General features: G+C 37.7%; 1 protein-coding gene across 2 annotated transcripts in view; it reads left to right on the plus strand.

The window, feature by feature from the left end:
- The window catches only part of LOC111161923 (tubulin gamma complex associated protein 5), an 82,864-nt gene that overhangs the window by 62,117 nt on the left and 2,960 nt on the right, over nt 1–17,787 (plus strand). For both annotated transcript variants that reach the window (XM_022525996.1, XM_022525995.1), the window contains exons 15-21: nt 615–803; nt 1,611–1,793; nt 7,368–7,452; nt 7,564–7,684; nt 8,204–8,382; nt 9,724–9,849; nt 10,467–10,555. In XM_022525996.1, the coding sequence (XP_022381704.1) occupies nt 615–803; nt 1,611–1,793; nt 7,368–7,452; nt 7,564–7,684; nt 8,204–8,382; nt 9,724–9,849; nt 10,467–10,555 (972 nt within the window). The remainder of the gene's footprint in view (nt 1–614; nt 804–1,610; nt 1,794–7,367; nt 7,453–7,563; nt 7,685–8,203; nt 8,383–9,723; nt 9,850–10,466; nt 10,556–17,787) is intronic.

Consider the following 17,787-nt stretch of genomic DNA (forward strand, 5'->3'; position numbering starts at 1 on the left):
GATTTTGGATGATTGAAATAGAATCTGTGCAGTTACTATTTAGTAACCATTTATTTCTGCCGGGTAGGGGTTTTCAACTAAAAATAAAAATCTTTGTAGCTTATCTTTTCTAATGAATGGAATGCAAGAAGAATTTGGTCTCCTTGTTTGTTAAAGTCCACAGACTTTCATGTGCCCTATATCCGTTGGGAGTTGCCGTTGCTCAAACAGAAGATATTTCTGAAAGTCTGGGTCGTGTGCAGGCATCAGATAAACACACACACACACACACACACACACACACACACACCCTGCTTAAAATGCATCTTGGCCTTTAGGTGCTTTTAGGTGCATAGCCTAATGAAGTAAATCATTAATACCCACACAGCACCCTATTATCTAATGGCCATTTCACTGCCTGAGTCCAGTAGCTAAAAAAGACCTACCCAGTACTTGACCCTTAAGGCAGAAGTGGCTGAAAAACTTTCATTGAAGGATATTTTGGGGGAAAAAGTTTCTTTCTGTAATAGTTGGTACTTTTAACACTAAATATAAAAATGGGACTCTGAAGTTTTGATTAAGGGAATTTTGTTGACAACAGCTCATAAAAAGAGACTCACATTTTTTTCCTAAAGGTTGTATTTGGAACAGAGTGACTTTCATGAGAAGTTTGCTGGTGGAGATATATGTGTGGATAGATCATCAGAATCTGTGACGTGCCAGACTTTTGAGTTAACACTGAGATCTTGCCTCTATCCTCATATTGATAAGCAATACCTAGAGTGCTGTGGAAACCTCATGCGAACTCTAAAAAAAGATTACAGGTATAAGGGAGTAGTTTAAACTAGATAGCTTATTGTACTTTAAGAACAGTTGAAATTATTTTAAACCTGTATTTCAAGTTAATCATTAATTTTAATTGAGTAGGAAATGGGTATTTAGTAAATGGTTTTCTTTTGAGAGAATCAACTAATCGTCAGTGTTTCACACCATTATATTGCAAAATTTAATCCTTTGTATCTGAGACTCTGTCCTGAAAGTAATGCAGAAAAAACTTGTTGCACAAAAATACCCATCAGAAAGTTTTCTGTCAGAGGGAAGAACATGAAATTACTTAGTAATGGATGACTAGTTCTTTAAATAAAAGCATATCCATGTCATGTATGAACTTTATAAAGTTCATGTTATAAATTATGTTTATCCAGAGTTTTAAATAATGTAAAATGTTCTTAAAGCTTAAGAAGCGGAATATATAATATGGTGGGAACTATTTTTTTAATGCATAGAAAAAAAGACTGGAAAGAAATACCCCAATATTAACAAAAGAAATTCACTATGAATAGCAGGCTTTGGACTAACTTTAGTTTGTTTTACTTTTTTGACATTTCCTATCCTTCTACAATGTTATAGAAAAGTAATTTATTTCTTTCTGACTATTAAAGGCAACCATATGCTATTTTTGTTATTTTATAACTCTTTAAAAGTTGTTAATGTTTCTGTTTTTACTAAATGTAGAATATAAACCTATTTCAAAATTAGTTTACAATAATAGTTTACAAAAACTGGTACTTGTCCAGAGTTCTGTCTCATGAGTATAAGATCTTTCTGTCGCTTATTTTCTCTCCATTTAGGTTGGTTGAGTACTTGCAGGCCATGAGGAATTTTTTCTTAATGGAAGGTGGAGATACCATGTATGACTTCTATACATCAATTTTTGATAAAATAAGAGAAAAGGAAACCTGGCAGAATGTGTCTTTTCTTAATGTCCAGCTTCAAGAAGCAGTAGGACAACGGTATCCTGAAGATAGTTCACGGTAAAATATAGGAGGCACCTTTTTATTTTAAATAATATAAAATTATCCATGCACAACAGATTCTGGGTTTTTTTACATATGAATTTTTATATATATGTTATTTTCTTCTATGAATTTTTATTCTATGAATTTTTACATGTATTATTTAATCTTCACACTAACCCTATGAATTTTGCAGTATTATTTTTCATATTATAAAACCGAAGCAGAAGATAGCTAAATGATTTGCCCACTAAATAAAAGATGATAATATGAGGCTATGTAGGCTGTCAGGGTTTCATGGCCTCCCTCACAAGACTGGAGTCAGTGCTAGCCACTGGGTGTGGCACCTCTCTCTTCCACTGGCCTTGCCTTCCAGCCAGCTGTGCTGACCTCCTTACATAGGAGTCTTAAGTGATGTTCTGAGACAATGAGAACAAAACCCTAAGGGCTTGCTGAGGCCTGAGCTCTAGGCTTTATAGACCTTCACTTCCACCACATGTTGTTGGTCAAACCGAGTCACAGGTCAGCCCAGGTTTAGGAGTGGAAAATAAATTCCACCACTTACTGGACAGAGTTGCATGTTTTCAGACTGTTACATCATCCCTAGTGGTCTAGTGGCTCTCTCAAGCTGTTATGTCAGCTTATGCCCAGCTGTGGAGCTAATTAGCCCTGTCTCCCTATCAGTCTGCCTACTGAACATTCAACTCACCCAGGTCTATGGGCTGGTACCACCAGATCTTTGTGAAGCAGACTCATCTTCTACACTGCCTAGCAATCCTTTTTCCTTCTCCATGTCCCTGCTCAGCTCTCTTACTTGGCTTCCTTTCTCGGCTCCCTCACTGGTCCTTCAAAAATAGTAGTCATAATAATTAACGTGACATGCCAGACAAAGCATTCTTTTCCTCACAGACATGCCAGGTTACCAAGCTACTACTTAGTGGATTCATTCCTTATTTATTACCTTTAATTGATCCATAAAAGCAGAATTTTTATCAGTTATGTGGTTAATAAAAGCAGACTAACAGCTGAAGGAATTGGTGCCCAGCAACCCCCCAGGAAAAGTTGTTTTTCACTACCAGCAGAAACTCATGGATTTGTTATGTTTAATGCCACAGTCTATTATAGTTTTTGTTTTTTTGTTGCTCAGACTCGCATTTTTAGCCAGAGGGAACCCCTTCATATGACCCTAATAATTTCAGAGTGTCCTTACTTTCAGGACTAGACAGACATACAGGCTTGTCCTGTGCACCTTCTTCCTTAGGCCTGTACACCTCTCCCAGGAGCACTGGGCCCATCTATTTGGTGGCTTTAAAAGCCCTTTATCGGGTGCCAGAGTATTCATCAGTATTGGATTGTCAGTACTACTAGGTTTTCTCGGTGGAGAGAGAAATGAAATGTGTAGGAAAAGTAAATTAATCATAATTTCATATTGATATTTCTAGTTTATATTAAAGATTAGTTTTCACTTCTTTGTATTTCTTTTTTTTTTTTAAGATTTTATTTATTTATTTGACAGAGAGAGAGATTACAAGTAGGCAGAGAGACAGGCAGAGAGAGGGAGGGAAGCAGGCTCCCCGCTGAGCAGAGAGCCCGATGCAGGGCTCGGTCCCAGGACCCTGAGATCATGACCTGAGCTGAAGACAGAGGCTTAACCCACTGAGCCGCCCAGGTGCCCCTCTTTGTATTTCTTCTCTTGAGTGCTTATTAACACACTGACATAACTAATGGTTTTTTAATTTCTATAATATTTAATAGTTCCAAAATAACCATAATAGCAATAAGCCCACTGAGATTTTAAATTACTGTTTGTGATTGTTTTCTCTTCCTACACTGTCAAATCATCAGAATATTCTACTTCAAGGTTACTTGGAATAATTCTCCATGTGATTATGCCACCAATTTAACGTAGGGTCAAGTTCATTTGTTTTAGTTTATTTTCTACTTTTAGGAACTGCTTTGTTTTGTTTTGTTTATTTCTTGATTCAATTTTGTTTCTTAATTATGTAAGCAGCTATGTATTTCCCAAGTTAAAATCATTGGTACAGTGGTACTTCTAGGAAGATCTGTCTTCTGTTTCTGTTTCTGCCCTTTTCCTCCCTTTCTTTTAGGCAACTGTTGCATGTAATACAAAAGGTAACATGCATTGCCCACTCTGGCATCTTTATTTTTCTTATGTTACTAATGTATCTCACACCCACTCCATTTGTAAGCTAGAGAGCTTGTCCTTACTCCTTTACAGCTGACTGGCTTTCCACTGTATTCTTTCAATCAGTTGTTCTTTTGGTGGGCATTTGGGTTTCTGTTTTTCTGCTGTGCATATCTGCAATGACTGAATAGTCTTGTACATCTCACTTCATACTTTTGCCAGTGTAACTTTGGAATATATTCCTAGAATGGGATTGCTGGGTAAAAGGGTAAATGTGTATATAATTCTGCTAGCTATTCCCAAATTTCTCTTCATATGGACTGTCTTATTTCTGATTCCCACCAACAATGTGTAGAGTGACTTTCTCCACAGCCTCACCAACAGAATAGGTTGTCAGACTTTTGGAATTTTACCAGTCTGATGAGAAACGGTATCTCAGTATAGTTTTCATTTTAATTGTTCTAATAAGAGTGAGCTTTATCATCTTTCCATATGTTTATTTTTGAATTTTTTAATGTAAACTATCCATATCTTTTGCCACCATTTCTGTTAGTATCAGGTTACTGGTCTCTTATTCTCTCCATTTTTAGAAGCTATTTATATTATATATGTTCCCCAGTTAGACATTTGTCCTTTCATTCTGCTTATGGTATAATAATTTGTTGTTGTTTTGTGATACAGATTTTTTTAGTTCTATAACTTACCAGTCTTTTCTCTTACTACTTTTAGGGTTTGAGTTAAGAAAGTTTTACCTGTGGCACCTGGTGGCTCAGTTGGTTAGGCAGCATGACCTGCCTTCAGCTCAGGTCATGATCCTGGAGGTCCAGGATCAAGTCCCACATCAGGTTCCCTGCTCAGCAGGGAGTCTGCTTCTCCCTCTCACCTCTCCCGTCTCATGGTCTCTCTCTCATTCTCTCTCTCTCAAATAAATAAATAAAATCTTTTTTTAAAAAGTTTTACTTTTTTTCCCAGGTTACAAAGAAATTCACCCATCTTTTCTTCTAATACTTGAATAGATTGTTTTTACATTTGATATTGATCCATTTGGAATTTATCCAGCTAAAAACATGAGAAATAGATCTAGTTTTATCTTTCTAAATGACTGATTGGTTCCCATCACTTATTTCTTTTCTTTCCCCATCACTTATTTCTTTAAAAAAAAAAACCATCTTTCCTGCATTTATTTGACATGCCCCTTTATCATTAAATTTTCATATGTACTTGAATATCTTTCTAGATTTTCCATTCTATTTCCCTGTTCTATTTATTGATGTGCTGACAACATCCTGTTTTAATAATAGGGCTTTCTTGGCTATCCTTGTTTATTTTTCCAAATGTACTTTATTGTCAACTTGTCTGGCTCCACCAAACCAAAAACTCTGATGGTATTTTTATTGAGATTGCATTCTATTCCTAGATTAATTCAGGAGAAGTGAGCCACCCCTTCCGCTGTGGCTTCCATATGTTATAAGCAGCAATCTGCATCCTCAGGCTTTCTGTCTGGCCCTCCAGTCTCCCTCTCAATTCCAGCATCAGTGCCAATGCTGCTCCCCTGCCCTGCCTAGAATCCCTGCCTTACAACCCTTCTACATCCCTCTTGCTCTTTCTGTAATCTCTCTCTGGGCCTCGTGCTTCCCACCTGCCTTTGGCACAGCCTCAGTACTCCTGCCTGGGACTTCCAGTCCCTGTTAATGGCTTTAGTGACCCCTTATGCACCATCAGTACCTTTAGCCCAGGTGCCTGCACAGGCAGCAGCTTGTGGCTACACTCAGATGTCATGTTTCCAAAACTGAGCTCATCACTATCAAGCACTATTGTTCATCCCAATACCCAAAAGCAGTGTGGCTCACCCTAGATTCCTTCCTCTGTCCTAGCTCCCACACCTCCCTGGTTGTTCAGTTCTGCCTCCTAGGTAACATTTCCCCTTACTGCTCAGTGCTCACTCAAGAGCTCCTCCCTGACACCTCCTGTCTCTGTGTCTCAGCTTCACTCCCTTCCATTTGACCCAGACAGGGCCACCAGAGTGACTACAGTGTTAGAGCAACTCCCTCCGCCAGTTGTATTCAGGCTCATTGGCTCCTTGTAACAGATGGGCTGAGCTCCTTCTCATGAGAGGGCAAGTTTTACTATCTGGTTCATTTCCCAGCCTCAATTCTAGTATGTGTACACATACAGACACATCATATTCTCCTACCAAACTTTTCATTTCAGGAATTTGGGATATTTCTGGTTTGCTGAAGAGCTATACTTTCCCTGCTTTATAGCTTCCTCCAGTTTTATGCTCTTCTATTTGCATGGCCTGGCAACGGTCTTTTCTCCTACAAAGTCCTGCTTGGCCTGGATTGGTGCAGCACTGTGTGTCTGCTCTGGGATTTTCTCTGGGGATTGACTTTCTTTCACCTGCTTGGCATGATGACTGACAAATAAGGTATTCTGTAAGTGCCTACTAAGTATGCAGTGGAGGCACATAACTTACAAGCTAAAAAAAATACTAACTAGTGCCTGTGACATGGAATGAACTGACTAATTTATAAGTAACACACTGTGCTTTCCATCTCTGGTTGTAAGGCTGCCTCCCCACCTCTGTGTTACACTTAAAACTTCCATGGTCTGCATCCTGGTTTCATCACTTGATGCCCGTGTTATTGTGGGAAAGTTACATCATTTCCCAGTCCACTTACAAGACTACTGTGAGAATTAAATGAGTAAGGGCAGTTAAGTGCTCATGTGGCACCTGGTGCAAAGATGTTTCCATGCACATTTGTTGCTTCTTTCTTTTGAGAGTCACATTCAAACCAGTGTTAGAAAAGAGTAGGTAAAGCAGTGTGTATACACCCTTTGCTTTAGGCCCCACTGCTGTTGACGGACTTGAACACACTGTCCAGGGCAATGAGAGCAGTCTCCCTCCACCGCCCTGTTGCCTGAATTTTATCTGAATTAAGCACCCAGTCTGTTACCATTATATCTTCTTCCCTGAGGTCATCTTTTTTCCTAACTTACTACATATAAGTATCTCTTCTCTTTCACAGCTAAACCCATTATTAAAAATCTTTGCTCCTCTTACTTCTAAAACCAAATTTCTATCCTGGAATACATGATAGAAAACCTTTATTGAAATATTTGCATTCCTTTTATGAAATATGTCTTCTTTGAAATATATAAATGTTAAAATGCTGATGGTTTGGTTTTTTTTTATTTTATTTATTCATTTGACAGATCACAAGTAGGCAGAGAGACAGGCAGAGAGAGAGGAGGAAGCAGGTTCCCTGCTGAGCAGAGAGCCTGATGCGGGGCTCGATCCCAGGACCCTGGGATCATGACCTGAGCCGAAGGCAGAGGCTTTAACCCACTGAGCCACCCAGGCGCCCCTGCTGATGGTTTTTTAAAGAGTATTTTTATTTGAGCTTAGTACTTTCACAAACTAAAACTGAAATTTCTTTGTCTAGTCTGTCTATATCTTATGAAAATGTTGACACAACCAAGAAGAAACTCCCTGTTCATATCTTAGATGGTCTGACCCTGAGCTATAAGGTATGTGCTGATACATTTTGTAAGAATATTGTTTTCTATTAAATTACCTATTACCATGCAAGTAATAGGTAGGTTACTTTCTACTCTAATTTTCTGTTTTTGTTTTCATAGATCCCATGGCCTGTGGATATTGTTATAAGTTTGGAATGTCAAAAAATTTATAATCAGGTGTTCCTTCTCTTATTGCAAATAAAATGGGCAAAATATAGTCTGGATGTTTTACTATTTGGTGGTAAGATTTATTTTCAACAGATAAATTATAGTTGCATTTTAGCCCTGAAATAAAGAAATGGGTAATCTTTGGTCATTTTTTATGTATACACAAGTGCCCAGATGACAAGTATTTATAGCAACAGTTTTGCAGTTGTCAAAATTAACTTCCCTGAATGAAATACCAGGGGATTGTACTACAGTCAGTCTGAAATATAACAGCTTGATGAGGAATTTAGCCAGAATAAATATTCTTAAATTATGAAAAAAAAATTTAATGACAGAGTATTGGGACTTGCATTTAGTTGTTTTTTGTTTTTTTTTTCCTCAAGTTGACATTTAGGTTTTAATGACAGTGATAAGGGGAACTTTTCACTACTTTACCTTCCAGAGACACTGAAGGTAGGGTCCTTAATGTGCTTCCTGTAGAGTGCCCTTTGCAGGTGATGACCACATCACAAGTCCCACCCCTGTGCAATGGCACAGGTGCAGTTTGAGTAGATGTTCTTCTCACTTACTCTGCTCTTTCAATCTTGTACAGAGCTAGCTAGTACTGCTGGAAAACCACAACTCAGAGAAGGATTTTTATGTGAACAAGGCACAACTGCTCAGTTTGGATCACAAAAGGAACCAATAAGACAGCAGATTCATCGTATGTTCCTCTTGAGAGTAAAGCTCATGCACTTTGTGAACAGCTTACACAACTACATCATGACCAGGGTTTGTGTCTGAATTACTTGTGATATATTTATAAGAGCCCACAAAGTACTTGTAGACTGTAAGTGTAACAATAGCGCATATAAAATATTTGATCATAAAATAACATGACAGTGGGGGGGAATGTTTTTTTTAATATTTTTTAAAGATTTTTATTTATTTATTTGACAGAGATTACAAGTAGACAGAGGAGATAGGCAGAGAAAGAGGAGGAAGCAGGCTCCCCGTTGAGCAGAGAGCCTGATGTGGGGCTCGATCACAGGACCCTGGGACCCTGACCTGAGCCGAAGCAGAGGCTTTAACCCACTGAGCCACCCAGGCGCCCCGGAAAATGTTTTTTTAAACATGCCAGAGCACATGCATCTGGAGACTCCTGTCCCTCCTGTCCAGCAGGCTCTTAGGATGGGCATACCCAGAGCTCCTCTTCTGGAATTGCCTTCGGAACTTGCAGTATAGTCTTTTAAACTTTATCAGTGGTGACAGATCTGTCCCTAGAAAATGGCTTCAAATTTAGTAACAGCCAGTTACTGTCAGGCTAGTGGTGTGCAAGGAGGAAGATGCAGCCAGATTATATAAATACATTTTTTTCCCTACAAACAAGAAACAACTCATTACAAAGTAAATGAAACTGCTTTTCTTATACATCTTAAAACCAGATCTAGAGGAGGTCTGAAAGAGAAGTTCAGATAATTGAACAATAGCAGAATTCTAAGAAGACAGTACTCATTTGGGATTTAAAATGATTGGTTTAAAAAGGAAAACTTATTTGTATACAAGTTCTAAAACTTGTTTTATTTGGAAGAAGTGAGCCTTTGAAGCCTGTGTTTTAGATGTGATGTATATGGCAGAGGTGCTTTCTGCTTACCTTAAACAGCCTTAAAGAGACAGCCTTAAACCCTTATTATTGAGAGTATATGGTAGGAGTTTAAGTTTTTGCTTCTTATTTTCTAGTTAAATTACATCTATGCTCCTTTTAAGGAAGATTATTATAAAAACATTGGAACTTCTGAAAACATATAAGTTTAATTTACCCAATAATTTTTTTAAAAATGCTTTTTGTATGTGACTTGATATACTTGCCCCTTCCCACCAGGAACAGTCTGTTAGTCCAGAGTAAGGCATTTGTTTACTCTGTGAATGGATTTCCTAAAGAACTGGCCCCCCACCATTATTCTAAGATAAGAATGTCAGCCTTTAAAGAAGGCATTTTGTAGATTTTACAGATGTAATTATTGAAGAAAGAATTTGAGAGGAGTAGAAGAGATTGATATAAAGTTTTGTGTTTAGCGTACACGTCTTCATAGAAGTCTGTTGATTAATAAACTTTTCATCTTTCTCTTCAAGATTCTTCACAGTACAGGGCTGGAGTTTCAACATCAAGTCGAGGAAGCCAAGGATTTAGATCAGTTGATTAAGATTCACTATAGATACTTATCAACCATCCATGATCGTTGTTTGCTGAGAGAAAAGGTATGTGAGATGGTGTCTGCAGATTTGGCCACTGAGGCAGGAAGGAAGCTGGCCAAGGGAGGTTGTCTCTCCACTTCAGAATTTTATACTTATTAAGCAGAATAGTCTATCAGGAATGACCAAATTAAGTTACAAATTTGTGCCATATTACGAGAAATTATATCTGAGAGAAACAGACATGAACTGTATTACGATCATCTGCACCCTGCACTGCACTTAGATTCAATTGGAAGATTGTGTCTGCAGTTGTGGAATAGTAGTGCTTTAGTCAGGAAGTGCAACCAGCTTAGTGAGAATATACAGGATTAAGTCAATTTATAGCCATTAGATTACTTGCTTCCTTTTGTTGGTGCATTTAAATGGCCATCCTAGGAAATAGTCACTTGCTCTGTTGGTCAGACTCTGTTGCTAATACTCCCTATATCACAGGTGCATTAGATATGTGGCCTGATTCCAGGTGCACTTATTCATAGCCAGCACCCTTCCATATTATATTGAAGGCTGTCATTGCATTGATGAACTTTTTCTGTGACTCATGTAGATTAAATAAAAGTGTTGGTGTCAGTGTCCAAACATAGTTACAGAGCCTATATTCTGTCTGTGGCTTTAATCTCCAGGTCAGTTTTGTGAAAGAAGCCATCATGAAGGTATTGAATTTGGCTCTCATGTTTGCAGATGGTTGGCAAGCAGGTCTGGGGGCATGGCAGTAAGTATGTAGCTTGTGGAACCTCTACATTTTGACCATTTCAGTTTCCCTTTTAAAACTGGCTTATGAGGGTGCCTGGGTGGCTCAGTTGGTTAAAACTGGCTTATGAATGACTGCTTTTCTTTGACGGCTCACTGAAGAGTGGGCGGCACAAACTTTCAGCTCTGGGGCTAGAGAATGGGGTGCCGCCATTTTCATCACCTACCCCCATTGGTGCTGAAACCCTTCAAGGAGCAAAACAGCACCACAAAGTGGAATCCAGAGCCACTAACACTGAGCTTGGCCCCCTAGCAAGGGAAGTGCAATTTCACCACCAAAAGGGCACCTGAGAATCAGCACAATAGGCCTCTCCCCAAGATGAGCAACAGGAACATCCAACCATCACCAAATTCACTGATCATACAGAACTGCACAACTTCAGCTTGTGAGGAAAACAGTATAAAACATTTGCAGTTTATTTTTCTTTAGTCTTTCAGTTTTATTTTTTCTATGCTGTTTTCTTATTTTTTCAATTATTTTAACTTTTACATGTATGTTTTATATACATATATTTATTTTCTATACATTGTATATTTTATCTTACTTTACTTTTATTTTACTTTTTTATTTTACTTTATTTTCATATATATATATATTTTTTTCCTTTATTTCCTATTTAGGAATCTAGTTTCTTTTAATAAGCAGACCAAAATAAACCCAGGATCTAGTATTTTGTTTCATTCAGTTCATTTGTGGTTTGGTTTTTTTCTTATTTTGTCTTGTTTTTATTTTCTTCTGGTTTGTTTTGTTATTTTTTTCTGTTGTTCTTGTTGGTATGTTGTCTTTTCTCTTTCTTTTATTCTTTTCTGGACATAATGACCAGATGGAGAAATTCAGCATGAAAGAAAGAACAGGGTATAGCACTCAATGCCAGGGATTTAAATATGGATATAAGTAAGATGTCTAAACTAGAATTTGAAGTGATTATAAAGATACTGGCTGGGCTTGAAAAAACCATAGGAGACACTACAAAATCCCTTACTGGAGAAATAAAAGCTAAAATTTAATCAGGCCAAAACTAAAAATGCTATTACTGGGATGCAGTCAAAAATGGAGTCTCTTTTGTAGCAACATGGACAGGACTGGAAGAGAGTATGCTGAGTGAAGTAAGTCAAGCAGAGAGAGTCAATTATCATATGGTTTCACTTATTTGTGGAGCATAACAAATACCATGGAGGACAAGGGGAGTTAGAGAGGAGAAGGGAGTTGGGGGAAATTGGAAGGGGAGGTAAAACATGAGAGACTATGGACTCTGAAAAACAATCTGAGGGGTTTGAAACGGCAGGGGGTGGGAGATTGGGGGAACCAGGTGGTGGGTATTAGAGAGGGCACGGATTGCATGGAGCACTGAGTGTGGTGCAAAAACAAGGAATACTGTTATGCTGAAAATAAAAAAATAATAATAAAAAAAAATGGAGACTCTAATGCCAAGGATGAATGAGGCAGAGGAGAAGTCAGTGATACAGAAGACAAAATGATGGAAAATAAGGAATCTGAAAAGAAGAGAGAAAGATAACTACTGGATCACAAAGGGAGACTGCAAGAAATTAGCAATTCCTGAAAGCAAAATAATATGCAGATAATAGGGGTCCCCAAAAATGAAGAGAGAGAGAGGCAGAAGGTTTATAGGTTGAATTAAGGTTGAACAAATTATAGCTGAGAACTTCCCTAATCTGGGGAAGAAAACAAGCATTCAAATCCAGGAACCACAGAGAACTCCACCCTCAAAAATCAATAAAAATAGGTCAACCCCTTGACATATAATAGTGAAGCTTGCAGATTTCAGAAATAAAGAGAGAATCCTGAAAGCCACTTGGGAAAAGAGGTCCTGAATCTGCAAGGATAGAAATATAAGGCTGGTGGCAGACCTGGGCACAGAGAACTGGCAGTCCAAAAGGACTGGCATGTTATATAATCAGTGTACTAAATGGGAGAAATATGCAGCCAAGAATATCCAGCAAGGCTGTCATTCAGAAGAGGAGAGATAAAGAGTATCCAGGAAAACAAAAACCAAAGGAATTTGTGAACACTAAACCAGCCCTGCAAGAAATATTAAAGAGAATCCTTTGAGCAAAGACAGAGCCCAAAACTAACAAAGACCAAGAAGTAACAGGCAGTCTACAAGTACAGTGACTTTGCAAGTAATACAATGACACTAAATTCGTATCTTTAAATAATAACTCTGAATGTAAATGGACTAAATAATCATAAGACAGAGGGTATTAGTATATAAAAGAACAAAACCCGTAAATATGCTGATTACAAGAGACTCATTTTAGATCCAGCAACACCTCCAGATTGAAAGGGAGGGGGTGGAGAACCATTTATCATGTTAATGGGCATCAAAAGAAAGCCAGAGTAGTCATCCTTAGATAAACTAGATTTTCAGTCTAAGACTGTAATAAGAGATGAAGGATACTGTATCATAATTAAAGGGTCTATCCAATAAGAAGATCTAACAGTTGTAAGTATTTATCTCCTAACATGGGTACAGCCAAATATATAAACCAATTAATAACAAAATTGAAGAAATACATTGATAATAATATAATAATAGTAGGGGACATTAACGCTCCACTCAAAGCAATGGACAGATAATCTAAGCAGAAAATCAGCAAGGAAACAAGGGCTTTGAAAGACATAATGGACCAGATGGACTTCACAGATATATTCAGAGCATTTCATCCTAAAGCAATAGAATACACATTCTTCTCAAGTACACATGGAACATTCTCCAGAATAGATGACATACCGGGTCACAAATCAGGTCTCGGCTGGTACTAGAAGACTGAGATTATGCCATGCCTATTTCAGACTATAGTGCTTTAAAATTTGAATTTAATCACCAGAGAAAATTTGGAAGGAACACAAACACTTGGAGGTTAAAGAGCATCCTACTAAGGAATGAATGGGTCAACCATGAAATTAAGAAGAATTTTAAAAACGTGGAAGAAAATGAAAACATGACAGTTCAAAAACACTTCAGATAAAGCAAAACTGATTATAAGAGGGAAGTATATAGAAATACAAGCCTTCCTCAAGTAGCAAGAAAAGTTTCAAATTCAGAACCTAGCCTTACACCTAAAGGATCTGGGAAAAGAATAGCAAAGCCTAACCAGCAAGAGATGAGAAATAATAAAGATTATAGCAGAAATCAAGGACATAGAAATAAAAAAAAATAATAAATCAATGAAACTAGTAGCTGGTTCCTTAAAGAATTAATAAGATTGATAACCCACTAGCCAGATGATCAAAAAGAAAGAGAAAGGACCCAAAGCAATAAAATCATGAATGAAAGAAGAGAAATCAGAACCAACACTGAAAAAAAACAAACAATTATAAGAGAATATTATGAACAACTATATGGCAACAAATTGGGCCATCTGGAAGAAATGGATACATTCCTAGAAACTTATAACTACCAAAACTAAAACAGGAAGAAATAGAAAACCTGAATAGACCCATAACTAGCAAAGAAATTGAAGCAGTAATCAAAAATCTCCCAACAAGCAAGAGTCCAGGGCCAGATGGCCTCCCAGCAGAATTCTACCAAACATTTAAAGAGTTAATACCTATTCTTCTGAAGCTGTTTGAAAAAACAGAAATGAAAGGAAAACTTCCACACTTACTCTATGAGGCCAGCATTACCTTGATCCCAAAAACTAAAGACCCCACCAAGAGAATTACAGACCAAATCTCTGATGAAGATGGATGCAAAAATTCTCACCAAGATACTAGCTAATAGAATCCAACCATACAAATAATATATTATATGTTAATAAAAAATATCATAAGAAAAAGAATCCAACAATACATCAAAAGGATTATTCAGCAGGACCAAGTGGGATTTATTACTGGTCTGCGGATGTCATTCAACATCCACAAATCAATCAAGATCATGCACCACATTAATAAAAGAAAAGACAACCACATGATTCTCTCAATTGATGCAGAAAAAGCATTTGACAAAATAGAGCATCCTTTCTATATTAAAACCTTCAAAAAGTATGGATAAAGGGAACATTCCTCAGCATTCAGAAGACTCACAGCAAATATCATCCTCAAGGGGGAAAAACTCAAGAGCTTGTCCCCTAGGGTCAGAAACATGACAGGGATGCCCATTCTCACCACTGTTGTTCAACATTGTACTGGCAGTTCTAGCCTCAACAGTCAGAATACAAAAAGAAATAAAAGGTATCCAAATTGGCAAAGAAGTCAAACTTTCACTCACAGATGACATGATAATCCATGTTGAAAACCTAAAAGACTCCACCCAGAAACTGTTAGGACTCATACAGGAATTCAGCAAAGTGGCAGATATAAAATCAATGTACAGAAGTTGATCACATTTCTGTATACCAACAATGAGACATAAGAAAGAGAAATCAAGGAATTGATCCCATTTACAATTGCACCAAAAACCATAAGATACCTAGGAATAAACCTAATCAAAGAGGAAAAGGATCTGTACTCTGAAAACTATAGAACACTTAAGAAAAAAAATGGAAAAATAATCCATGCTTATGTATTAGAAGAACAAATACTGTTAAAATGTCTGCTACCCAGAGCAATCATCCCTACCGAAACACCACTCGCATTTTTCACAGAGCTGTAGCAAACAATCCTAAAATTTGTGTGGAAGCTAGAAAAGACCCTGAGTAGCCAAAGGAATGTTGAAAAAGAAAGCCAGAGCTAGAGGCATCACAGTTCCAGACTTCACACTGTATTACAAACTGTAATCATCAAGACAGTATGGTACTGCCATAAGAACAGACACAAAGATCAATGGAACAGAGTAGATAACCCAGAAATGGACCCTCAACTGTATGGTCAACTAATCAACAAAGCAGGAAAGAATATCCAGTGGAGAAAAGACAGTCTCTTCAACAGATGGTATTGGGAAAATAGGACAGCCACATGCAGAATGAAACTGGACCACTTTCTTACCCCATACACAAAAATAAACTCAAAATGAATGAAAGACCTAAATGTGAAACAGGAATCCATTAAATTCCTAAAAGAGAACACGGGCAGCAGCCTCTTGCTAGACACATCTCGAAAGTTAGGGGAAACAAAAGCAAAAATTAACTATTGGGACTTCATCAAGATAAAAAGCTTCTGCACAGCAAAACTTCAGCAAAACTAAAGGCAGCCTATGGAATGGGAGAAGATATTCACAAATGACATCAGATAAAGGGCTAGTATCCAAAATTAAAAGAACTTATAATTTTATTAAGACACCTGGGTGCCTCGGTCATTAAGCCTCTGGCTTCAGCTCAGGTCAGGATCCCAGGACCCTGCTTCTCCACTGCCTGCCACTCCCCCTGCTTGTGCTCTCTCACTCTCTCAGTCTGTCTCTGACAAATAAAATCTTATTTTAAAAAAAGAAGAAGAAGAACTTATCAAACTCAACACCCAAAAACCAACCCAGTCAAGAAATGTGCAGAAAACATGAAAGAGATTTCTCCAAAGAAGACATACAAATGGCCGGTAGTCACAGGAAAAAATGCTCAACATCACTCAGTATCAGGGAAATAGAAATCAAAACCACAATGAGATACCACCTCATACCAGGCAGAATGGCTAAAAATTAACCAGTCAGGAAGGAACAGATGTTGGCAAGGATGTGGAGAAAGGGGAATCCTCTTACATTGTTGGTGGGAATGCAAATTGGTGTAGTCACTCTGGAAAACAGTATGGAAGTTCCTCAAAAAGTTAAAATAGAGCTACCCTACAGCCCAGCAGTTGTACCACTACATATTTATCCAAAGGGTACAGACATAGTGATTTGAAAGGACATGTGCACCCCCATGTTTATACTAGTAATGTCCACAATAGCCAAAATATGGAAAGAGCCCAGCTGTCCATCGACAGATAAATGAGCAAAGAAGATGTGGTGTATACACATACACACACACACACACAGAGAGAATGGTATATTGCTCAAACATCAAAAAGAATGAAATCTTGCCATTTGCAACAACATGTGGATGGAACTAGAGGGTATCATGCTAAGCAAAATAAAAATAAGAGGAAAAGAGGGAGACAAACCATAATGAACAACTATAGGGAACAAACTGAGGGTGGCTGGTGGGGAGGTGGGTTTAGGGATGGGGTAACTAGGTGATGGACATTAAGGAAAGGACTTGAAGTTAAGAGCAGTGGATGTTGAATGCAATTGAGGAATCACTGATTCTACCACAGAAACTAATAATACAGGATATGTTAATTAAATTGAGTTTAAACTAAAAAAAATTTTTAAACTGGCTTTATTCTCAAAACTTTTTTGTAAATTACATTCTGGGAGTCTTTTACATCTTGGTGCAATATATTACATATCACTTATATCACATATCCCATGTCACATATCATATATTACATATTACTTATACTAAAGTAAGAGTTGAACTTTTTCATTTTAACTAGGCAGCATCAAAAGTGTGCAGTTTTTTTATGAGTTGTAAAACAATTACCTGAAAATTTTAATTGGAACAAGTAGATATTCTTAGATTGCATTCATGTTTACTTGTATAGGTTTTGTTAATTATGAATACTTTGAAACATACACACAATTAGAGCAAACTGCCTAACAAACTCTGGGTGCCCAAATCCATTCATAACTTGCTGAATTATTTTAAAGCAAATTCTGGATGTCTCGATAGAGTATTGTCCAGAATCATACAGAAAGACAGATGCCATAAAGTCAGAGGACAGTTGTGGAGCCAGGAGCTTGCTTTTCATATCTAAAGTACCATCCTCTACTGTTAATGTACAGTTCAGTAGTTTGTCCCTGTCTTGTTCATAAAATTCATGATAATGCCTCTGTTACTTCCCTAAAATGAAAGTGCAAATCTGGTTGACCTGACTGTTGGAATAATAGCTTGTACATGTCAGTAAGGAGGTAAGAATTCATGATCGTGCTAATCAAAATTAAAACCTTAATCTAGGGGCGCCTGGGTGGCTCAGTGGGTTAAGGCCTCTGCCTTCAGCTCAGGTCATGATCCCAGGGTCCTGGGATCAAGCCCCACAGAGCCAAGCAGAGAGCCTGCCTCCCCCTCTCTGCCTACTTGTGAGGGGCACAAATAGGGCCTCTCTGCCTACTTGTGATCTCTGTCTGTCAAATAAATAAATAAAATCTTTAAAAAAAAAAACCTTAATCTATGCTGTTTCAGAATGCTCTGAATAAAGAAACT

The sequence above is a fragment of the Enhydra lutris genome, unplaced genomic scaffold (assembly GCF_002288905.1).
Source record: "Enhydra lutris kenyoni isolate GAN:26980312 unplaced genomic scaffold, ASM228890v2 scaffoldscaffold87, whole genome shotgun sequence".
Taxonomy (NCBI): Eukaryota; Metazoa; Chordata; class Mammalia; order Carnivora; family Mustelidae; genus Enhydra; species Enhydra lutris.